The sequence below is a fragment of the Trichomycterus rosablanca genome, chromosome 12 (genome assembly GCF_030014385.1).
Source record: "Trichomycterus rosablanca isolate fTriRos1 chromosome 12, fTriRos1.hap1, whole genome shotgun sequence".
NCBI classification, from domain to species: Eukaryota; Metazoa; Chordata; class Actinopteri; order Siluriformes; family Trichomycteridae; genus Trichomycterus; species Trichomycterus rosablanca.
The window spans coordinates 37889057-37914642 of NC_085999.1; the positions used below are offsets into that span (position 1 = coordinate 37889057).

General features: G+C 40.6%; 1 protein-coding gene across 1 annotated transcript in view; it reads left to right on the forward strand.

Annotated features, from left to right (window-relative positions):
- The first annotated feature begins 6269 nt into the window (after nucleotides 1-6269).
- pde9aa (phosphodiesterase 9aa) overlaps nucleotides 6270-25586 on the forward strand; it is a 34660-nt gene continuing 15343 nt past the window's right edge. The window contains exons 1-4 of the mRNA XM_063005718.1: nucleotides 6270-6332; nucleotides 12132-12202; nucleotides 18037-18117; nucleotides 20316-20386. Of these exons, the coding sequence (XP_062861788.1) occupies nucleotides 6270-6332; nucleotides 12132-12202; nucleotides 18037-18117; nucleotides 20316-20386 (286 nt within the window). The remainder of the gene's footprint in view (nucleotides 6333-12131; nucleotides 12203-18036; nucleotides 18118-20315; nucleotides 20387-25586) is intronic.

Here is a 25586-nt window from a genome sequence, read left to right on the forward strand (position 1 = left end):
GTGGGTTTCCTCTGGAAGCTCCAGTTTCCTCCCACAGTACAAAAACATGCAAGTGAGGTGAATTGGAGATACAAAATTGCCCATGACAATGAAAGTGTGTAAAACACGACGTTAATATCCTAATAAATAAATCCTAGTGACTGCCTGGGATACCACAGCAACCACCTACCAAAAACACAACAGCAGATAGCAAGTGGCAATTTATCAATTGTGTGAGATGTTAAGATATGATACAGTGTATCACAAAAGTGAGTACGCCCCTCACATTTCTGCAAATATTTCATTATATCTTTTCATGGGACAACACTATAGAAATAAAACTTGGATATAACTTAGAGTAGTCAGTGTACAGCTTGTATAGCAGTGTAGATTTACTGTCTTCTGAAAATAACTCAACACACAGCCATTAATGTCTAAATAGCTGCAACATAAGTGAGTACACCCCACAGTGAACATGTCCAAATTGTGCCCAAAGTGTCAATATTTTGTGTGACCACCATTATTATCCAGCACTGCCTTAACCCTCCTGGGCATGGAATTCACCAGAGCTGCACAGGTTGCTACTGGAATCCTCTTCCACTCCTCCATGATGACATCACGGAGCTGGTGGATGTTAGACACCTTGAACTCCTCCACCTTCCACTTGAGGATGCGCCACAGGTGCTCAATTGGGTTTAGTCCATCACCTTTACCTTCAGCTTCCTCAGCAAGGCAGTTGTCATCTTGGAGGTTGTGTTTGGGGTCGTTATCCTGTTGGAAAACTGCCATGAGGCCCAGTTTTCGAAGGGAGGGGATCATGCTCTGTTTCAGAATGTCACAGTACATGTTGGAATTCATGTTTCCCTCAATGAACTGCAGCTCCCCAGTGCCAGCAACACTCATGCAGCCCAAGACCATGATGCTACCACCACCATGCTTGACTGTAGGCAAGATACAGTTGTCTTGGTACTTCTCACCAGGGCGCCGCCACACATGCTGGACACCATCTGAGCCAAACAAGTTTATCTTGGTCTCGTCAGACCACAGGGCATTCCAGTAATCCATGTTCTTGGACTGCTTGTTTTCAGCAAACTGTTTGCTGGCTTTCTTGTGCGTCAGCTTCCTTCTGGGATGACGACCATGCAGACCGAGTTGATGCAGTGTGCGGCGTATGGTCTGAGCACTGACAGGCTGACCTCCCACGTCTTCAACCTCTGCAGCAATCCTGGCAGCACTCGTGTCTATTTTTTAAAGCCAACCTCTGGATATGACGCCGAACACGTGGACTCAACTTCTTTGGTCGACCCTGGCGAAGCCTGTTCCGAGTGGAACCTGTCCTGGAAAACCGCTGTATGACCTTGGCCACCATGCTGTAGCTCAGTTTCAGGGTGTTAGCAATCTTCTTATAGCCCAGGCCATCTTTGTGGAGAGCAACAATTCTATTTCTCACATCCTCAGAGAGTTCTTTGGCATGAGGTGCCATGTTGAATATCCAGTGGCCAGTATGAGAGAATTGTACCCAAAACACCAAATTTAACAGCCCTGCTCCCCATTTACACCTGGGACCTTGACACATGACACCAGGGAGGGACAACGACACATTTGGGCACAATTTGGACATGTTCACTGTGGGGTGTACTCACTTATGTTGCAGCTATTTAGACATTAATGGCTGTGTGTTGAGTTATTTTCAGAAGACAGTAAATCTACACTGCTATACAAGCTGTACACTGACTACTCTAAGTTATATCCAAGTTTTATTTCTAGTGTTGTCCCATGAAAAGATATAATGAAATATTTGCAGAAATGTGAGGGGTGTACTCACTGTATACTCAGTGTGATACACTGTATATAGTAACATTCTAGCAACCACCTGACACCGTCAGGCAAAACACAAGCCAACTACATGGAATACGAAAGCTAAACCCTAGCAACAGCTTAGAAACCACCTGGGATACAATCATGGTGGGAGATTTTGTGAAGTGTTGTGTGACCCTTAACAACCGAACGTGTTGGCTTGAATTATGTACTTTAGCTGTGATACCCCAGACAGAAGTGTATAAATTAGAGGGTGTTTGGAACACAATACCAATACAAAAGTTCTGTTTATTTGCAGTTTCCATTAAATTAAAAAAAGGCTCAGGAGATCTTGTGAGCTGTTAAAGAGGCTCTGAGCTCTCTGGGACTTGGGGGTCTCAGTTTAGCTGTTTATTCTGTTAAGCTATTCTGATCTTTACTTTTTAGTGTTATCACAAATAACAAATTAGATATTTACTAAATATAAACGAAAATATATTTGCCAAAATATCCCATTGCAAGAATTCTGCTCTTCATATCAAAGGGCTTTTTGTTATATGCAGCGTTTTATTTCATGTATATTTTATAAGTACTATGAAAGAATGGTGCGGCTGGTATAGATGATGCAGCTCAGCAACATGGGCCCTGAGTACCTGGGTTCAATTTTCACCTTCAGTCACAAAGGTTTAGCATGTTTTCCAAAGGTCTATGTCAGTTTCAGCTTAGTGATCGCCTGACATCGTTTCCAGGGTGTGTTCTTGCTTTGCTCTTGGTGTCATCCTGGACTCTGATCAGGATGAAACGGTTCGTGAAATTAATTCAATTAAAGTCACAGATGGAAACATTCTGGAAAGGGCACAGTGACACTAAGAGGGGCACACTGAAAGAGGGACTCGAAAAGCAGGACACGTTAATAGGAAATATATGTGGCTTGACAGGATCTACCTGAATGTGGATAGCAGGATTCACAAGGAAACAATAAAACACTGCACTCACACATCACACAACAATGGGAACTGGTTCTACTGATCCAGAATCTAGTTTATGGCTCCAAGTATTTAAACGCTTCTCCTAATGATTGAGTTTGGGTGTTTAAATTCAATTATGTATTACTGTGTGGGTTTCCTCCAGGACCTCCGGTTTCCTCCCACAGTCCAAAGACGTGCAAGTGAGGTGAACTGGAGATACAAAATTGTCCATGACTGTTTTGAATTTAAACTTGAACTAATGAATCTTGTGTAACCAGTAACTACCTGTCCTGTCATGTAATGTGTGTAAAACATGTTAAAATCCTAGTAATATATAATATAAAGTTAAAAGCCTTTTAACAGGAACACTTTTGCCCAAATGTTCCAGATCATTTGGGGTAATATGATGTTAAATAAATATGTAAACACTTACAAATCCATTTGTAAAGCTGTATTAATTCAGTTTATAGTAAACTAATAACAGCATAACAACATAAAACATGTATTCCTGCTTTGCACCCTGTGTCTCTGGGTGGCGCTGTACTCTGACCAGAATGGAAAGAATTAAAGTCACGAACACAAACCATATTTAAGAGGGCCTTACTTTGTGTACAGGGTCACAGTAGGGACAAGGAAGTGTCTTTGTGCTACCACAAACTATGAAACACATGATTTATTTAGTTTGATTGTATACGGGTCATTCTATAATTTGGGGTACATTTCACATCACCAAAAAGTACAAAAACAATGTTATTTCTCAACAGAACAATCAGTGGTTCAAGTTAATATATTCCTTTAGTGAAACATATCCACTAGTTGCAAAGCTTAAACATAATTATTTTTTTATTTTATTTAAAAGGGCAAGTAGATGCAGACTACTAGGTAACTTAGTTGACAGGTAACATAGTTGACAATTTCCCTATTTTGACCCATAACTTCAGTGGTAGACCTTGCCTGGCTGACCACATGTCATTTCTTGAACAGAGTAATGTCTAATTTGAACTTACATTTCAATTAAAATTATTAAAAAAATTTTTACCATAACAATGTATGTAACATAGTGGACGGTCAATTAATATACTCAATGACAATGTTCTATTATAGATAAAATATTTTTAAAAATAAGAGAACATTCACCACAGTTTGTCCAATATACCCTCCACAGAGAAAAATGATATCATGTCATGCTGGTCACATAGTTTTAGAACAAACTATTTTTGAGTTGCTGAGTGGAGTTCTGTTAGTAACATAGTTGACAGAATTTTTGCGGACAATAATAAATAAATATATTTAAATTATTTAAAAGAGAAACTCAATATGTTGTTGCCCTTAATAATTGTATTCATTATTTTGAAACCAAGGCACCCTCAACTTAAAAAACGGACACAGCTAAAAACTGTTCATTTAGGAACATCATGATAAATTTCAAGCTAAATGAAGCATAGGATGCACATAATGTTTTTGTGATATTACAACATGTTTTCCATTAATAGGTAAAATATGACTTTTTTTTTTTTTTAACTGATTTTTTTATTATTCATCACACAGAACAATACATACAAATTTCCAACATGTATGAGATGCATTCATAATCACAAAGAAGAAAAAACAAAAGTGGTAAAAACATAAATAAAATAAATAAATAATAATAATTAAGAGAAGAGGTAGTTACAGTTCTTGCATTTCAAGCATTATTGGTAACCATTTTTTGTTAAACGAATCTGATCTTAGCTGTAATCTTGCTGTAATTCTCTCCATAATAAAAACCTTTTTAACCATATCTCTCCACTGTACAATGCTGGGTGGTTGAGGTTTTAACCAACAAACTGTAATCGCTTTCTTTGCCACCAGAAGCAAAATTCTTAATAAATATATAATGTCCCTGTCAGTCACATTGTCAGGTGGTATACCTAGTATATATAGTGCAGGGTCTAATGCAAATCTGATTCCTAAAATTTGAGTAATCTCTTTTTGAACTCTTTTCCAAAATTCCGATGATTTAGGGCAGTCCCAAAATGTATGAGTCAAGTCCCCCACTTGCCCACAGTTCCTCCAACATAGCTCAGATGTATTACTATATTTTGATGTAACAGAAGGTGTATTGAAGTATCTCATTTTTATTTTCCAGTCAAATTCCCTCCATGTTGGACTATTAGTTAGTTTATGGCCTGCTATGAATGTTTCCTCGCATTCGTCATCTGTTACTATAATATTTGCCTCTAACTCCCATTTTTCTTTAACCTCTATATTATTATCTTCAGAGTCCGCTTGTAATGCTTTATACAGTTTAGATATTATTCCTTTTTTAGTCTCTTCCTTCTGCATGTCATTAATAATTCCTCTATTTTTGATGATTCTTGGCAAATATTCTCCTATTCCCTATGTTTCTGGAGGTAATGTCTTACTTGGAGGTATTTATAAAAGTTGTGAGTTGGTAGTTCAAATTCTTGTCCAAGTTGTTCATATGACTTCATGTTTTGCCCACTGAACAGTTGTGCAATGTATATTAACCCATTGTTTGCCCACATTTTGTATCCTGCATCCATAGTAGATGGTACAAAATCTGGGTTTATTGCTATTTTAGTGGCTCTACAAATGGAATTGGATAATTTTAACTTCTTTCGCACCACTGTCCATATTTTCATTGTTGCCCTGATCCATTCATTTCCTATTTTTAATTTTCTCTGTGTTCTTTCTGTTAAAAATGGAAGTGACTCCAATGGTACCACTTGGCAAGACCTTTGCTCCATTCCCACCCATATTGCATCTGTCTCTTTAGTTATCCACATGATTACCGCTCTCAATTGTGCAGCCCAGTAGTAATTTTTTTAATTAGGTAGATTTAATCCTCCTTTGTCTTTTGGACAAAGAAGTGTCCTATATTTAATTCTAGCTTTCTTATTTTGCCATACAAATTTTAATATATATTTATTTAATACTTTAAAAGTAGAGCTAGGAACCCGAACAGGCAGTGATTGAAATAAAAACAGCAACCTTGGTAGGACATTCATTCTAATCGTTTCTATTCTTCCTGTCAGAGTCAAAGGCAATATCTCCCATCTAATCAAAAATATGACATTTTTAAAGAAAATAGTTAGAATAAATATAATTATTATCATTGGACATGGAATGTACCCCAAATTATAGAACGACTCAACAGTGCTACTGAACGAGGAGTCGTTTGGAAGCCTGGAAGAATCGATTCCTGAGTCAATTGATGTGACGATTCACGGGAAACAGCTGATAGTCCATCACTAACACTCGTGTGTGTGTGTGTGTGTGTGTGTGTGTGTGTGTGTGTGTGTGTGTGTGTGAGAGAGAGAGATAGAGAGAGAGAGAGAGAGAGAGAGATTGATAGCCAAGCATCAATGCGACACATTACTGATCCTACATGCTGGAAAGCGGTTCAGCTCAGTGACACTGTGGACACCGACAGGGACACTAACAAGGGACACTGAGACAAAGAGAAGAAGGGAAAGGGACACTGAGATTGTGTGAAAGACACAGCAGGACACGTCGAAAGATATGGGCTCAGCGTCCTCCTCGTACAGGGTCATCTACCTGGATGTGGACAGCAGGATTCAGAAGGTAACAATACTGTACAATACTGCACTCACATCATCACATTACACAACACTGAACTGGTCCTGCTGCAGGAACATCTCTAGTATTTACAGGTATTTTCATGTATTAGAGACTCTAGAACATTTAGAAAGTCATATGCATCAAGTTAATATACATGTGTATGATATATTTCAGAATAATTGATGTGACATTAAATTTAAGTCTCACTGCCTTTAATGACTTAGTTGCCCTAGATTTACTATATTTGAATGTGTTGATAACTTACACATGTATAAAATACATAAACATAATACATGCCAAACGTTAACATCTATATGTGGAAATGATACACACAATTCAATCGAGTACATTTATTAATTTATTAGGATTTTATCGTCATGTTTTACACTTTGGTTACATTCATGACAGAAACGGTAGTTACTCATTACACAAGATTCATCAGTTCACAAGTTTAATGTCAAACACAGTCATGGACAATTTTGTATCTCCAGTTCACCTCACTTGCACGTCACCGGGAGGAAACCCACACAGACACGGGGAGAACATGCAAACTCTACACAGAAAGGACCTTCTTGCTGTGAGGCGACAGTGATACCCACTGAGCCACCGTGCCGTCCAATCGAGTAAATTCAACCCAACCCTTCATATCTGCATCATACAGTGGGGGCCAAAAATCTCAGACCACTAGTGGAAAACTTTGCTTTTCTTATTAAATCTAATGCAACATTTTTTGGTCTATTATGGATCATAAAATCAGCATAACAATTTAAATGAAAGATTTAATCTTTAAATAAAAATGTGGACACATTTTTAGGATATTTTCAGCAGTATTTAAGATATTTAATCTTAATTTTCCAGTATTTATCCTTAATTTTCTTTGGGATTAATTAAGTATCTGTCTATCTACCTACCTACCTACCTACTGTCCCTTAAGTCTGGACACATTTTATTTCATTTATAGAATATTAATCAACAACATACTGTATGTAATCTGTTTTCCATGACGTTAAAATCCTAATAAACAAACAAACAGTTATAGTTAGTGATATTTTCCAGACTTGAGGGACACCCTGTATAAGGGGTGAGCAATGGCTGTGAGCTTAATAATTTAAGTTACCTTCTGATAAGATCAAATCCACCAGAGTCGCCCGTGCGTGTGCTTTAATGAAAAGACTTGACCCTTTGACCGAAGGAATTGACATGGTAATACAGTGTGCGTCTAACAGACACAAATGGCTGTGCCTGAGTGTGGGAGGTTGTCTTGTCTAGGGCTTTCCTCAGTCAGCACAGGGGAATTGCATTTAAAAATATGTAACGACAAGAAACAAGAGACAAAAAACGTAATGGTTAACTGATAGAACTAATGCAGATTAGAGCCTGCTGTCAGAGCTGGTGCCCACAAGTCCACCCACAGTTCAGTTTAATCAGGAAAATAATTATTACACACCTACAGCTTCTCAACGGAGCTCTTAAGTGTCCAGCGCACCTCATGCATTCGTGTATATTGTTTCTATTCTAATCAAGTCACACACACACACACACACACCTGCTTCTATAATAAAGTAAATATACAGTAATAATGCAGCTCTCTGCTGTTAGTGATTGTAATATCCTGGATATAAAATAAACGTCCAGGCCGTCATGCTTTACAGTCGATTGTGTATTTTTTTAATGGTTGCTTTACTTTACCACGGCTCATTAGATTAAAGTAAATACTTCATGTAATCAAAATCAACCAGATATAGAAACATAGTTAATATTTAACTGATTGACTTTTAATAAACTTTATGTTCATTTCTTGTAATCATGAACAAGGTCTCGGTGGCTCCAGAGTCTATCTGAAAATGCAAATCTATACCAAACTCACTGTAACACCAAAAGATGATCAAGATAATTAAATAAGTACGTTGTTTTCACCTTAATCTTTAACTAATACATGTGTGAGTGCTTTGTCTTGTTCGTTTGTTTTACAAAGCATTACAAAAAGAATACGTTAAGATTAAATTATTTAAATTAATTAAGAAAAGATTAATTACATGAACAATTTGGCAAACAAGGGAAAAAAATCCAAAAAGCTCAAATGTTGAAATGCTTATTTACTGCAAAACTGCTAAGTTGTATAATATATTATAATTTATTATTATAAAACCAAATATTATAAATACCATTTTAAAAATAAGTAAAACACGTAGTGAAACCTAAAGGATAAATCAGCCTGGCTTTTACAACAGGACAGTGACCCAAAACAAGTCATAAGTCTCAAAAGCCACTATAAAGTACGTCAGGAAATACAAGCTGAGGTTTTTGAAATAGCTTAATAGCCTCCTGATTTAAACATCACTAAAATGTAAAAATCCTAAAGCATCTATATCTAAAATCTAAAAGTATACTACAAGAAAGACTAGGTAAAAACAATGTAAAATCCTTAGGCCAGCTTAAAAAAATCACAAGCTGTGATTATCTGCCAAGGACATGTTACTAAATACTGACTTACTCGGGTGTCCAAACTTTTCATGTACCCCTGGTTTCCCCTGGGGTGGGTAGCACTGTCGCCTCACAGCAAGAAGGTCCTGGGTTTGATCCCCAGGTGGGGCGGTCCGGGTCCTTTCTGTGTGGAGTTGGCATGTTCCTCCGGGTGCTCCGGTTTCCTCCCATAGTCCAAAGACGTGCAAGTGAGGTGAATTAGAGATACTAAATTGTCCATGACTGTGTTTGATATAAACTTGTGAACTGATGAATCTTGTGTAATGAGTAACTACCTAACTAGTTCCTGTCATGAATGTAACCAAAGTGTAAAACATGACGTTAAAATCCTAATAAACAAACAAACAAATATTATATATTGTATATACAGTTACTTATAAAAACCTGTAGAACTGTTAGAAGAAGTGTTAGATGCGACAGCACTGCATCGTAAAGCAGGATACGCAGGATCCTATAATGTCTTTTAGTTTATTTATTTTACATTAATGCAGCATTATCAGTGTGTCTACAACGTGCTTTTGTATGTTCACCATCCACCTACACCTTGATTCCTCTTCAGAGACCCTGACACAGCGATCAGAATATAAAAGCCCACCATTGTTTAAAAACAATAGCACTCAGGAGTGACGCACACACTCGATGGCAGGGTGATCATGCACAGGTGCACACACTCGCACCATGTCACGCTTGTGTATAAAATAAAACACACACTGGTGTTGAAGGAGGGGTATCGAGGGCTGTACCAGTGTGACTGTACTGTTCTATAAGGGTCTGTAACGTTTGTTCGTTCCATCTCGCAGCAGGAAGTGTAAGACGACCAGTTGTAGTCCTAAACAAACTACAAAACCCTGAAGCTTTAGCACTAACACATGCTAATGCATCTCATCTGATTTTGGGGCTATTTAAGATTCAAGAAAGCCGGGAGATTAGTGCGGTGCTGAGTCTTACATTTACATTTTCAGCATTTTGTAGACTTTTTTATCCAAAACGACTTACAGTACTGAGATAGTTATTTGTCTAAGCAATTGAGGGTTAAGGGCCTCGCTCAAGAGCCCAACAGTGGCAACCTGGCAGTGGTGGGGCTTGAACCGGCAACGTTTTGATTACCAGTCCAGTACCTTAACCAGTAGGCTACAACTGCCCTTCTTCACTTCAGTCAGTAGGGTAGTCGGCCGGTGTGTGATCTCCCTTTTAAATGTACCTACTTGCCGATCTGTTTATGTTGGCATTCATTTCCGCTGTACTTGAATCCATATCTTTATCCAATCATTATTTTGAATCTCCAGCTGTTTTGATTCTTCAAACCAATTTGGAGTTGTTTTCTACTCTTGCGTTCTTCCTTCCCCTTTTTGTTGGGTCATATATAAGGAGAGAAGCACTGGAACTTCTGTGACATGTGTCAGTTCATTGGTGGATCAAGTAGCTGGTTGGCTACACATCCGAAAACTCTAACCCCTTCTTCCCCTTGTTTTACTGATCAGTGGACTAGGTAGCCAATCAGCTTGGACTGTAGAATGTTTGCTCTCAAAGCTCTACAGCCTGATATCGAATCCTTCATTAGGTGGTGGTGGTTATATTTTTAAAAGATAGTATTCCAAGTAATCCAGTTTACACTACAATGGTAAATAAATAAGGCAGCACAAGGGATCCTGGGATATGTAGTCATTAATATGTCATGCAGTTTTTTATGTAATTGGTCAGTGAAACATGCGTGATGTGTGTGATTGTGTCTTCTCATTTAATTTATTGTACTATACTATATAGTGTTTCTTACTTAGGGTGGCACGGTGGCTAGGTGGGCAGCACTGTCGTCTGGGTTCGATTCACAGATGGATCGGTCCGGGTCCTTTCTGTGTGGAGTTTGCATGTTCTCCCCGTGTCTGTGTGGGTTTTCTCCGGGTGCTCCGGTTTCCACCCACAGTCCAAGGACATGCAGTCAGGTTAATTGGAGTGTGAGTGTGTTTGCCCTGTGATGGACTGGTGACCTGTCCAGGGTGTTTCCTGAATTTCGCCCAATGAATTGTACCCACCGCCACCCTGAATTAAATAAAGCAGTGGTAAAATAGACAATACTTCACAACACTGCAGCTTTTTAACCCACAGTGTGAATGTTTACAGGTATGAATGTGTGAATGTGTGTGTTAGAGAGAGTGAGTTGTGTGTGATAAGACTGTTTTACTGTGAGCATCCGTGTAATATGTGTAAGTCAAATTCCTTGTATGAGCATACTTGGCCAATAAAGCCTGATTCTGATTCTAAGTATTAATTACATATTTGTTTATTTTTATTCATATTCAGATTTTAACACCCAGTTTAACACATTAAAATCCTCATTCGGTTTGTGTTGCTTTTGATCTGAAGGCTGGTAGGACCTGGATGTGACAGTTATTGCAGTTTGTGTCTGACACACATGCTGTATTGAGAGCTCTTGATTCTGACACACACACACACACACACACACACACACTTATACTCTTTACCTGTTTTCTGTTTCATTTTATTTATTTGTAAACAGTAGACAGTTTAGAGTGGTTAAGGTACTGGATTAGTAATCATAAGGTTGCTGGTTCAAGCCCCAACACAGTTTGTATGATTTGTTTAAATCCTATTTATTTAAAGTTTCCTTCAGGCCACCCAAGAAGGACGGGGGTTCCTGCTGAGTCTGGTTCCTCTCAAGTTTTCTTCCTGTAATTTTAAGGGAGTTTTTCCTTGCCACTGTTGCCCTCGTTTTGCTCAACAGGGGTTTTTGGTCTGTTGGTCCTGGATTCTGTAAAGTTGCTTTGAGACAATGTCTATTGTAAAAAGCGCTATACAAATAAATACATTTGACTTGACTTGACTTGACTTGACACTGCCAGATTGCCACTGTTGGGCCCTTGAGCAAGACCTCTAAATGTTTAAAAACTGTATACTGTAAGTCACTTTGGATAAAATGTTTGCTAAATGCTGAAAATGTAAATGTAATAGACTATTTACCATCTGCTGCTTAGACTGGTGTTATATAAACTGCTTGGATCTGACAGAATGATTATAACTAATATGTGTGAGCAGTTTTAATATTAAGTGAAATAAGATATATAAGTTTGTCACACTGAGTGTCTTCTAGTCTGCAAAACACATTTTATTAAACATTATTTATTCAAATCAATCCAACACCAGTACGAGCCTTGTGAATAAGTATTTATCTAACTTTATAACTGCTTCCACCTCTTTCTAGAATTAATTATTAGTTTTTTGCATCATTGGGAAGAAATTCCAGCCCAATAAGCCAATTCAATTTGCCAAATAAGACTCTGACCATGGTCTCTGTTCCTGTAGGTGGTCTTCAGCCGCTTCTGCAGCCCCTGTGATATCAAGGAGCTCTTTTGCACGGCCATGGGGTTTCCCAGGTAACGTATTTCTGTGTGTGTGTGTGTGTGTGTGTGTGTGTGTTGTCTAAGCATCCTCTTCAACTGAAGTGCTCCCATATTTAGTCTGCACGTCTGCTTTTGACAGGAATACAAGCATTTCCTTGCTGGACTCAACAGGAGCGATGATCTCCATCGATCCTACCATGCCGAGCAATTCAGAAAGGTAAACACTCGGCATTCGTAGCAGTACGTCTGTCTGAAATCTAAACGTGCACCTTCGCATTGTTTACATTTACATTTTCGGCATTTAGCAGATGCTTTTATCCAAAGCGACTTGCAGTACTGGGACAGTACCAGTGGCGATTTCTATAAGACTGCAAGGGAAGCTCAGCTTCCCCTAAAATGTCAAAAGTTAAATGGTCAAATATGTACAGTTGTGTTAACATTTCATTGACTACAAATGCGTTAGAACACGTTCATCTCGAAGACGAGTTCGTTCAGAATCAGCTACTTATCACAAATCCACTGACTCGATTTTGTTAACTTCTCATACCTTCCCGTAGCGTCAATGCATTTGCCCGTAGAAGCTGAGCGTCTATTCACTTCAATGAGACTGGTCATTGGACTGCTGAGCATCTCTGGGGTGAATGGAGCTGTGGGCGGGTCTGGACACTGAGCTTCTGCAAGGTGATTGGAGGATCAGTCGAAAGGCTGAATCCCGTTTTGATTGACAGCTATTTTGAGATCTACACCATCACTTAATCACTGGGAGCTTCAGTCCCATCGCGGATTTTGCGAGTGAAGTCGAAATACAAACTGCTGCAACCCATTTCTTGGTATTTGCTTGGTGAAATTACTTGAACATTTCCATTGTTCATTGTGTAAATAAAACACACTCAAAAAAAGACGCCTACTTGGTACGATAGGATCACAGGCCATTTTCTTGAAAAGGAACGGAGGGCAGAATTTATGTATAAATAAATTGACAAATTATATGATGTAAGCGGACAATGAGCTTCCCCTCTTTGAAAGACCAGCAGCAGCCACTGGACAGTACATTGTCTAAGCAATTGAGGGTTAACATTGGCAACCTGGCAGTGGTGGGGCTTGAACCAGTGACCTTTCAATAAGGGGGTTAATGGGGGAACAATCAGACATCTCTCTCCTATTCTGCAGTAATATAGTATTCCTTAATAGTATCAAGGACAGGTGACCAAGTTTTATAGAATGTGCGTAGAGACCCCAATCTATAAGCGCGTAGCTTTTCCAGTTTGATGTTGCCCAAAAGCTCCTGGAGCCACCAGTTATGGGTAGGTGGAGAAGGGAGCTTCCATCTCAGGAGAATGACGCGTCTGGCCACAGGTTACCAAAGGCGTTACCCTCTGAACAGTGGCAGGACACTTTGAACCGAGAGCTTTGCTTTGTGCACAGAGGTGTGGTCATCCTAGACCAGGAAAGGGCCTTCCCTAAACTGTTGCTGCAAAGTCAAGTCAGGAATCATATCATTTCCTTTGTTTAATTGTTAGCAATTGTGGGGCTGAAGCAGATGCGTCCCGAATCTTTATTATTATATTATATCATATCACCCTGTTTGAATAACGGAATGAGGAAGAGGAGCAGCCATGTGTCATCAAGGGACGGCTTAACCAGAATCAATCGAGGAAGTCGTACCGCAGTTAGCAGAGGGTTTTTTACACGCTAATATAAAGATTAAAGGCCATCTTCTGGCATGACAGCAGCTACTGTGTGACTGTCTTGTGTGTTTTATTGTTTTTAAGGTCACCATACAAAGTGGTTTCTTTTACTGGAGGACAACTGGCTGGTAAGTCTGTAAAGCACTAAACTAATACAATTAAATGTGTTTCTATTGAGATGATACAGCACAAACGATCGCTCGAGCATACAGGCACAGGAACAGTTATTTAGCTTTTTTTATTATTGTACTAAGTGGTTTCTTACAGTCGATGTTCCTGGTTCAACATTCCTTTTAATCACTCGCATTCATCTGGAATCATCTGTGTGTTCCTCCCACTCCTCCCACTCCTAAACCCTTTAGGAACACACCAGACAGAACAGTGTTGTGTGGCTCTGCTTTGAATTTTAGCTACACTGAAGGAAAACAAAGATTCAATCATTTTTATGTTATTAAATACACTGATCAGCCATAACATTAAAACCACCTCCTTGTTTCTACACTCACTGTCCATTTTATCAGCTCCACTTACCAGATAGAAGCACTTTGTAGTTCTACAATTACTGACTGTAGTCCATCTGTTTCTCTGCATATTTTTTTAACCTGCTTTCATCCTGTTCTTCAATGGTCAGGACCCCCACAGGACCACCACAGAGCAGGTATTATTTAGGTGGTGGATGATTCTCAGCACTGCAGTGACACTGACATGGTGGTGGTGCGTTAGTGTGTGTTGTGCTGGTATGAGTGGATCAGACACAGCAGCGCTGCTGGAGTTTTTAAATACAGTGTCCACTCACTGTCCACTCTATTAGACACTCCTACCTAGTTGGTCCACCTTGTAGATGTAAAGTCAGAGACGATCGCTCATCTATTGCTGCTGTTTGAGTCGGTCATCTTCTAGACCTTCATCAGTGGTCACAGGACGCTGGCCACGGGGCGCTGTTGGCTGGATATTTTTGCTTGGTGGACTATTCTCAGTCCAGCAGTGACAGTAAGGTGATTAAAAACTCCAGCAGCACTGCTGTGTCTGATCCACTCATACCAGCACAACACACACTAACACACCACCACCATGTCAGTGTCACTGCAGTGCTGAGAATCATCCACCACCTAAATAATACCTGCTCTGTGGTGGTCCTGTGGGGGTCCTGACCATTGAAGAACAGGGTGAAAGGAGCTAACAAAGCATGCAGAGAAACAGATGGACTACAGTCAGTAATTGTAGAACTACAAAGTGCTTCTATATGGTAAGTGGAGCTGATAAAATGGACAATGAGTGTAGAAACAAGCTAGATCAATGTGCAGGACACTTTGCTCAATTAAAAGTGCATTTTAAAGTTAATTTTCATAAACTTTTATACGGCACAGATTCGGTGGAATGGCCCATAATGTCTTTTGACTTTGTATTTATATCCCCAAAATACACAACAGACTATTATTTCTCCAAACATTACAATCTTAATTACTGCAAACTATTCATAAGGATTCACTGCGCAGCTGATGTTTCTGCTATGTTTTCTGATGACAAACACATTTGCACAAAAGGTCACAGGTCAGAATTTCCTATGTTTTATATCCTTTAAATTAAAGCCCAAGCTGAATTGACTCAAAGCGTTTGATCTGATCAGAAGCTTATTTAAGTTCATAACATTTGCAGCCATCGTTCACTTGTTATAGAGTTTTATCAAATGCAAATAAATTTTGACATTCTTGTCATTTTTTTTAATTAAACTTTGTACTTAATCAAATACTTTGTATTAAATGCAGAAAAAGGAACTTAGGCTTGGAACGTGGTTATTTGTCATATTTACAGATACATGTGTACAGTACAGTGAAATTATTTTTCCAGATATCTCAGCTTGTTTGGATTCAGGGGTCAGAACACAAGGTCAGCCGCTGTACATCGACCCTTGGGGTAGCACTGTCGCCTCACAGCAAGAAGGTCCTGGGTTCGATCCCCAGGTGGGGCGGTCTGGGTCCTTTCTGTGTGGAGTTTGCATGTTCTCCCCGTGTCCGCGTGGGTTTCCTCCGGGTGCTCCGGTTTCCTCCCACAGTCCAAAGACGTGCAAGTGAGGTGAATTGGAGACACTAAATTGTCCATGACTGTGTTTGATATAAACTTGTGACCTGATGGATCTTGTGTAATGAGTAGCTACCGTTCCTGTCATGAATGTAACCAAAGTGTAAAACATGACGTTACAATCCTAACAAAAAAACAAACATCGACCCTTGAGCACACAGGATTAAGGGGCCCAACAGTGACTGCATGGCAGAGCTGGGATTCAAACTCAGACCCACTAGGCTATCACAGTCCCAACCTTAATGTCCTGAAGGTTGCTGCCCTGGTTACAGTTTGTTTCTCGCTCTTTGCAGTGACCAAATGCTAGAATCAAACCCATGTTGCTGTGCAGCATCCACTCCAACAACTGCACTACTGTGCTGTTCTATATAATGATGAAATAAAAAAATACCCTTCATCTAACATGATGATCTTTGTAGCTCTGTAGCACTCAAATGCCATTAGAAATAGAATCTAAAATCGTACATTAATTCTATTTAATTAATAACACATATAAATGTGGTAGAAGTCTGGTGCTGTTCTAATTTGGTTGCACTATCAGACAGACTGATAACTTACCAGAAACGATGTTAGGTGTGTGCAGCCAGAAGAGGAAGGCCGTTTATTATCCTGTAAACATTCCTCCAACGTGGTTACGAGCTGTGTTTGACTGGATGTTTATTTTATTAAGCTGTTATCACCAGTACATGAACATTTAGAACTGTAACCCGGGCCTGGAAATCCAGTCTGAACTGGTCACGCACACACACACACACACACACACACACACACACATAATTTTGCAGTCAGTTATGTTTAGTGCCGGCACGGTGGCTCGGTGGGTAGCACTATCACCTCACAGCAAGAAGGTACTGGGTTTGATTCCCAGGTGGATCGGTCCGAGTCCTTTCTGTGTGGAGTTTGCATGTTCTCCCCATGTCTCTGTAGGTTTCCTCCGGTAGCTCCGGTTTCCTCCCACAGTCCAAAGACGTACAAGTGAAGTGAATTGGAGATTTGACATTAAACATAAACTGATGAATCATGGGTAACCTGTAACTACCCGTCCTGTCAAGTGATCGGAATGGTCAGGTGCTCCACGACATAATTGGCTGTGTCTGAGGAAGGGGAGGCCGAAAGGGATGCCACGTTTTTGCCAACGCAACAGTGGTGCCCAGGGAGGATTGCACCACTGTAACCTTAAAACCCAAATATAAATGCTATAAAGCTGCTATCATTAAGGTGGTGCAGCTTATGAAGTGGGTGTTGCATAGCACCATGGCTCCTGGGTTTGATTCTTGTCTCTGGTCATGGTCTGTGTAAGCTCCCTTGGGGTGCACTGTTCCCAAATTGGTGTTGCTCTAATTTGGCTAAAGGTGAGTGTAAGTGTGAGTGCTGTCCTGCCTGGCATTTAGGGTATTTACCACTTCATCCTGATCAGGGTCGTGGTGGGTGGAAGGAAGCCTACACAGAAACGAGGAGAACATGCAAACTCCATACAGAAAGGAGCCAGGAATGGAACCCAGGACCTTCTCACTGTGAGGTGACAGTGCTACCCACCGAGCCACTGTGAACTAAACACGTTCCTAGAAGCACAAACCAGCTGTGGGAACTCTTTAAATGCTAAATGTCCTTTTCTTATTGCTCCTAAAAAAGATTTTATATAAAACCGTGTGTCACGTTGCGTATAAACTGAATGATTTGTGTCAGTGTGATCTGGAAATCTTCGGTCCTGCGGGGACACTTTATGATATTATATGGCACGGATCTTTAACTGGCCGCGTGACCCCTGACCCAGTGCTCGCTGGGAGTAGAGAAGAAACACGCTGTGCTCTGGACGCCAGCCAATGGGACGTCTTTACTGCAGACCGCTTCTCTCTCTCTGTGTTTTATTGGTGAACTTTGGCCACTCTTTTAATGCACTGATCACACTGTAGATGTGTGTGTGTGTGTGTGTGTGGGAACTGACACCAGGACTGTCGCTACTACATAAGCAGATGTAATACCTGTAAAACTGAGGTACGAGAGTGTTATTACCCCGATGGCCTCAGACACACTCTGAGGAAGGACTGTGATGATTTTTTATCTACCAGGAGCCACGTTGGGTCTCTCTGACGGCCACTGACCGTTTGCTGTTTGTCCTTTTGTAGATAAAGAAGAACTTTTTCAGAATGTGTTGACTCAGGTAGCGGAGCAGTTCTCCAGGTAAGTCATCTCTCTGTTTCATCACCGCGTACGTTAAACTATCTATATGGATTATTTTAAATGTGATGAATATTTTTTAGCTTGATACTTGCACTTATTATGTTGAACTCTGTATATAACCTTTGCCTTTTCATTTATTTATTTATCTAATGTATTTCAATAACTAATTTTAGACAGTCTGAACCACAGAACGTAAAATTATATTACTTCTGTAGGAGCAGAAATGAACAAGGAGGTAATAATGATCATTTTGTTAAATAGTAAATTATAAAAAACTCGCACAGATAGTAAACAAACCTGCCAAAACTTTTCAGACACTGATCCAAAGCAAGGATCAATCCAAGATCCTCACAACACTGTTTCACTTTATTTATTTTATTAAGATTTTAACGTCATGTTTTACACTTTGGTTACATTCATGACGGAACAGATAGTTAATGGATGCATGTCTTTGGACCGTGGAAGGAAACCGGAGCTCCCAGAGGAAACCCACGCAGACACGGGGAGAACATGCAAACTCCACACAGAAAGGACCCAGACCGCTCCACCTGGGAATCGAACCCAGGACCTTCTTGATGTGATGCGACAGTGCTACCCACCGAGCCACCGCTGTGTGAATTATGACAGAGTACAGTGCAAGCAGTTGAAGATTAAGGACTTTGTACAGTATCCTGTCACTGGTAGCTGGACAGTGGTGGGGTTTAAACCGATGACCCTCCGATCAACAGGAGAGTACCATATGAGCTGAGCGACTGCTGCCTAGATTCCTTCTTTAGTTCACTACATTCTCTAGTACACATCATGTGTTAGCCCAGAGAAAATAATCAGAAAGGAAAATTCTAATGTTATGAAGTAAAGTAAGGGCAGTTGTAGCCTAGCGGTTAAGGTACTGGACTAGTAATCGAAAAGTTGCTGGTTCAAGCACCACCGCTGCAAGGCCCTTAATTTTCAATCGCTTTGGATAAAAGCATCTCCTAAATGCAGAAATTGTAATGTAACATTAGTTTGTCTTGACAGAAATACTTGAGTACTTGTATAGAGAGAGACTCTTCTAACAAGACAAGCAAATAAAATGTGTTAATTCATACTTTTGGTAAAATGTGACATAATACGAGAGTTCTTCATAAAGTTTCCCACTTATTTAACTCTATTTATTAAGAATTTCACTTTTCTACATCGTCACCTTCCGATGTTTTTGGTTAAGCTCGTAGCCACTGATGCAGCGCTGCTTTCACATCATCATCACATGAAAATCTTCTTCCCCTTAAAGCTTCTCTGAGCGTCCAAAAAGGTGGAAATCAGATGGAGCTAAATCCGGAATATAAGCGTCTCTCAGTCTCTCAGACTCTCAGACACGACCGATTCCTCCTCCTCCCACCCTCACCGCTTATATCCACAATATAAAAGTGAGGAAACTTTTTGAAGATCCCTTGTATGAGGTTCATAAACTTAATAGACTAAGTAGTTTAACAATAAGGTTTATGTATAACAGACATCTCACAGCAAGAAGGTCCTGGTTTCGATCCCCAGGTGGGGCGGTCCAGGTACTTTCTGTGGGGAGTTTGCATGTTCTCCCCGTGTCCGTGTGGGTTTCCTCCGGGAGCTCCGGTTTTCTCCGACAGTACAAAGACGTGCAAGTGAGGGGAACTGGAGACACTTAATTGTCCATGACTGTGTTCGATATAACCTTGTGACCTGATGAATCTTGTGTAATGAGTTGTTCCTGTCATGAATGTAACCAAAGTGTAAAACATGACGTTAAAATCCTAATAAATAAATAAATGTATGATGGACCTGTAGCACAGAGGTGCAGGACTAAACAATGTAAATGTGTTTTTTTGATACCTGCACTTATCATTTGTTAAACACTGTAGCTTAACATTCGGCTTTTTTGTTAATAAATATGCTTGTCATGTATGACTTTTCATATTAAGTTTCATTTGTAACACTAAAGCTCTGAAAGAAAGCAACATTTTAAACGTGTGCCTTCGTCATGTAATAAAACACCGTGTAAAACACTATTTTTAGTCATAACCAACATTTAACCAGAGCTGTAATTACTGCATGTTGATTTTACTTGGTACCGCAGTTGATTGCGTGCATACCTAAATCAGTGAATTTTGCTTCCTCATCATCCCTTAATTTGTCCTCATTTCTGTCTCTTGTTCTTCTCTCACCCCCCTCCTCACTTCCTCAAGGGCTTTTAAGATAAATGAGCTGAAGATTGATGTGACGAACCGCTTGGCCATGCTGGAAAAAAGAGTGGAGTGTGAGTCTCATGTCGTTTTGTTTACGTTCTGTGGTTTGAGATGAGCTTTTAGCTCACCAGCTGTCTGATCTGATGTCTTATATATGCCTGGAAAATGGAATTAATATTATGCCTGTGGAAATTTGTGTCCAATCGATGAATGCAGAATTTGTGAGGTCACAAGACAACAAGACAACAAATAAAATGTGTAAAATTCATTATTTCTTTTGTAAAATGTATAATAATACAAGTGGTTTAACCTGTCCATTAGAAGTGTAGGGCACATGGGTCACCTCCACGTGTCATGGTCTACAGGTTAGAACCCCTTTAGACCACGGCTTTATTTTGGAATTGGCCACGCCTTTGCTTCTGTAACAGCCTTAGCTCTTTTGGGACTGCTTTTTGCATTAAATTTTGGAATATGTCTGTGGAAAATTGTGTCAAATCGATGAATGAAGAGTTTGTAAGATCAGGCATTGATGTTGGAGGAGAAAGCCTGGCTCACAATCAGTGTTCTCATTCATACAGGTCACAACTAAAATCACAATCAAACTAGTCAAACCAAGTCTTTATATGGGTTATATGGACTAGTAATCAGAAGGTTTGAGTTCCAGCCCCATTGCTGCCAGGCTGCTACTGTCCCACAGTCCAACAACTAACCCTTAAGCAATTGCTTAGCTAACAAAAGTGGCATCTAAATGTAATAATGAACGTATAACGATATAATGGAGCTCATGTTGTGGAATCAAGCTGGAACATGAGGAATCCTTTGCCACGAAGCTGAAAGCTTATAAATTAATTGAATATAATTCTATAAATTGTATGCAGGTTAGCAATAACGGTGGCTGAGACATCATACACTTTTGTCCATATAGCGTAATGCACACGTCTGTTTTTGATACGCAGCGTTCCATATTTGCTTATGGATATTTTACTGTGGCTGCACTGACTTGATCCTGTCACATTATATTATCACGCCACATAATATTTGCATCCGCTAACCTTTGCGTGACTAACTCGGAGAGTCACTGTTTGTCTGCGGCTCATCCAACTTCGACAGAACCGCTTTTGACAGTCGACTGTCAGTTTAATTAACGTAATGCTTTCCTTATGTCACACTAACCGACAGCCAGTTGGTTATTTTGTACTATAAGGAATGTTGGGAGAGGAAGCTGGCACTGGTTTGTGAGAGGTTGGCATTGGTTTGCATGTGACTGGGTTATGAAACGGAGCCAGTGATGAGATGATGGCACAAACACTGAGCTTGATTAAATACAAACACAGAGCTAATAAGAGCTTCCTTACCCTGTTCTGTATACTCAGAACTCAGATTTATCATCCCAGTTAATCAGAGCCGCACTCTTGGCAGCGTGTGTTTTATATCCACAGTTCACTGCGTGTCATTAAAAGCTTTATGTTTTATTAATGATGCTGGATTTATCCAAAACTTGGTGCCATCATCATGAGCTTTAATTACCATCCACGTACAACTGTGTACCTGGCAGGTACAGCAATGCAAACAAAAAGAAAACGTGGGTTTTATGTTTATGTCTGTATTTTGTCAGATATACATTCACCTGGTACATTGTCATACAGATGAGCTTTGTGGGTATACAGCTACTGACTGTAGCTCACAACAGTATTAAAACCCTTTGCTGTGGTCAGATGCACCACATTGTGGTCAGATACATGTGGCTGGCAATGGTTTGGGAGAAGTCATAACATTAAAACCACCTCCTTGTTTCTACACTCACTGTCCACTTTATCAGCTCCACTTTCCCTATAGAAGCACTTTGTAGTTCTACAATTACTGACTGTAGTCCATCTGTTTCTCTACATGCTTTGTTAGCTCCCTTTTATGCTGTTCTTCAATGGTCAGGACCACCACAGGACCCCCACAGAGCAGGTATTATTTAGGTGGTGGATGATTCTCAGCACTGCAGTGACACTGACATGGTGGTGGTATGTTAGTGTGTGTTGTGCTAGTATGAATGGATCAGACACAGCAGCGCTGCTGGAGTTTTTAAACACCGTGTCCACTCACTGTCCACTCTATTAGACACTCCTACCTAGATGGTCCACCTTGTAGATGTAAAGTCAGAGACGATCGCTCATCTATTGATGCTGTTTGAGTCGGTCATCTTGTAGACCTTCATCAGTGGTCACAGGACGCTGCCCACGGGGCGCTTTTGGCTGGATATTTTTGGTTGGTGGACGATTCTCAGTCCAGCAGTGACAGTGAGGTGTTTAAATCTGATCTGATCCACTCATACCAGCACAACACACACTAACACACCACCACCATGTCAGTGTCACTGCAGTGCTGAGAATGATCCACCACCTAAATAATACATGCTTTGTGGTGGTCTACAGTCAGTAATTGTAGAACTACAAAGTGCTTCTATATGGTAAGTGGAGCTGATAAAATGGACAGTGAGAGTAGAAACAAGTAGGTGGTTTTAATGTTATGGCTGATCGGTGTAAATAGATCCAGTTCTGTAGTGCTGTTCGCTTGTGTTTATTGGACTAGATTTTATATGTTTGCTGTTGAATTTTTTATGACATGAGGCTTCATTAGAAATTAGACTTTGCACTCAGATGGTCAGAGTTTGCAAAAACAATTAGAATATAGTCACGGCGGCTGCTTATTTAAGACGGTGGTCTACACTACAGCAAGTTATAAGGAAAACGTAAATAGATATGAGGAGAACCAGTACGATTGTGTGTTATCAAAATGTAGTTATCATTCCGCTCCGCTCTGTGGCACATTAATAAAAAATTTAAAAGACCCAGTTGACTGTATTTTGGATCAAGATCGCAAGATAAGATTTCAGATGACTGCTAGGTTGGCTTGTGATTGAATCTATACTGATTCGACCCTTCACCGTTGACTGAGGACGCCTCTCAACTGACTTGTGCCCCCTCCGGCACGTACAGTCAGTACAGACTGCATTTTTCACCCGCACGAGTCGAGTTCATACACTGACGGTTACTGTGCACGGAGGGCCACACCCCCATCAGCATTATTCCTCAGCCCTGTGCAGGCGCCATCAGTCAGCCAGCAGGGGGCGCAGTCGCACCAGTTATGAGGACCTATGATCTGACTTTCTTACCCTCTAACCCTAAACAACAGCCAATCGTTGTTCATACAGCCGCCCAGCCCAGTCGGAGAGGCAGAGCTGAGATTCGATACGATGTATTCGAGACCCCAACTCTGGTGAGCTAGCGTACTTTACCGCTGCGCCAACTGAGCAGCTATAATGTAGTTCTTTTATTTTGTCTCTGTGCTTACACTTTTTTACTCAGTTAATCTCAAAGCCACATATACATTCACCTGGCTCTTTATTAGGTACACCCATCTGGTACATACAGTGTATCACAAAAGTGAGTACACCCCTCACATTTCTGCAGATATTTAAGTATATCTTTTCATGGGACAACACTGACAAAATGACACTTTGACACAATGAAAAGTAGTCTGTGTGCAGCTTATATAACAGTGTAAATTTATTCTTCCCTCAAAATAACTCAATATACAGCCATTAATGTCTAAACCACCGGCAACAAAAGTGAGTACACCCCTTAGTGAAAGTTCCTGAAGTGTCAAAATTTTGTGTGGCCACCATTATTTCCCAGAACTGCCTTAACTCTCCTGGGCATGGAGTTTACCAGAGCTTCACAGGTTGCCACTGGAATGCTTTTCCACTCCTCCATGACGACATCACGGAGCTGGCGGATATTCGAGACTTAGCGCTCCTCCACCTTCCGCTTGAGGATGCCCCAAAGATGTTCTATTGGGTTTAGGTCTGGAGACATGCTTGGCCAGTCCATCACCTTTACCCTCAGCCTCTTCAATAAAGCAGTGGTCGTCTTAGAGGTGTGTTTGGGGTCATTATCATGCTGGAACACTGCCCTGCGACCCAGTTTCCGGAGGGAGGGGATCATGCTCTGCTTCAGTATTTCACAGTACATATTGGAGTTCATGTGTCCCTCAATTAAATGTAACTCCCCAACACCTGCTGCACTCATGCAGCCCCAGACCATGGCATTCCCACCACCATGCTTGACTGTAGGCATGACACACTTATCTTTGTACTCCTCACCTGATTGCCGCCACACATGCTTGAGACCATCTGAACCAAACAAATTAATCTTGGTCTCATCAGACCATAGGACATGGTTCCAGTAATCCATGTCCTTTGTTGACATGTCTTCAGCAAACTGTTTGCGGGCTTTCTTGTGTAGAGACTTCAGAAGAGGCTTCCTTCTGGGGTGACAGCCATGCAGACCAATTTGATGTAGTGTGCGGCGTATGGTCTGAGCACTGACAGGCGGACCCCCCACCTTTTCAATCTCTGCAGCAATGCTGACAGCACTCCTGCGCCTATCTTTCAAAGACAGCAGTTGGATGTGACGCTGAGCACGTGCACTCAGCTTCTATGGACGACCAACGCGAGGTCTGTTCTGAGTGGACCCTGCTCTTTTAAAACGCTGGATGATCTTGGCCACTGTGCTGCAGCTCAGTTTCAGGGTGTTGGCAATCTTCTTGTAGCCTTGGCCATCTTCATGTAGTGCAACAATTCGTCTTTTAAGATCCTCAGAGAGTTCTTTGCCATGAGGTGCCATGTTGGAGCTTTCAGTGACCAGTATGAGAGAGTGTGAGAGCTGTACTACTAAATTGAACACACCTGCTCCCTATGCACACCTGAGACCTAGTAACACTAATGAGTCACATGACATTTTGGAGGGAAAATGACAAGCAGTGCTCAATTTGGGCATTTAGGGGTGTAGTCTCTTAGGGGTGTACTCACTTTTGTTGCCGGTGGTTTAGACATTAATGGCTGTATATTGAGTTATTTTGAGGGAAGAATAAATTTACACTGTTATATAAGCTGCACACAGACTACTTTTCATTGTGTCAAAGTGTCATTTTGTCAGTGTTGTCCCATGAAAAGATATACCTAAATATCTGCAGAAATGTGAGGGGTGTACTCACTTTTGTGATACACTGTACATTCATACAGATGATCTATGCGGGTATACGATTACTTACTGTAGCTCATCTGTTGCTCTGGACGCTTTGTTACCCAGTTGTACCACATGTATTAGTCAATAGGACACCCAGTGACTGCAATAAGACAAGCATGGTCATGGTAGTGTCTGTGGTTCTGTTATGAGTGTATCAGGTGCAGCAGTGTTGTGGGGATTTCTTAAGGCTGTT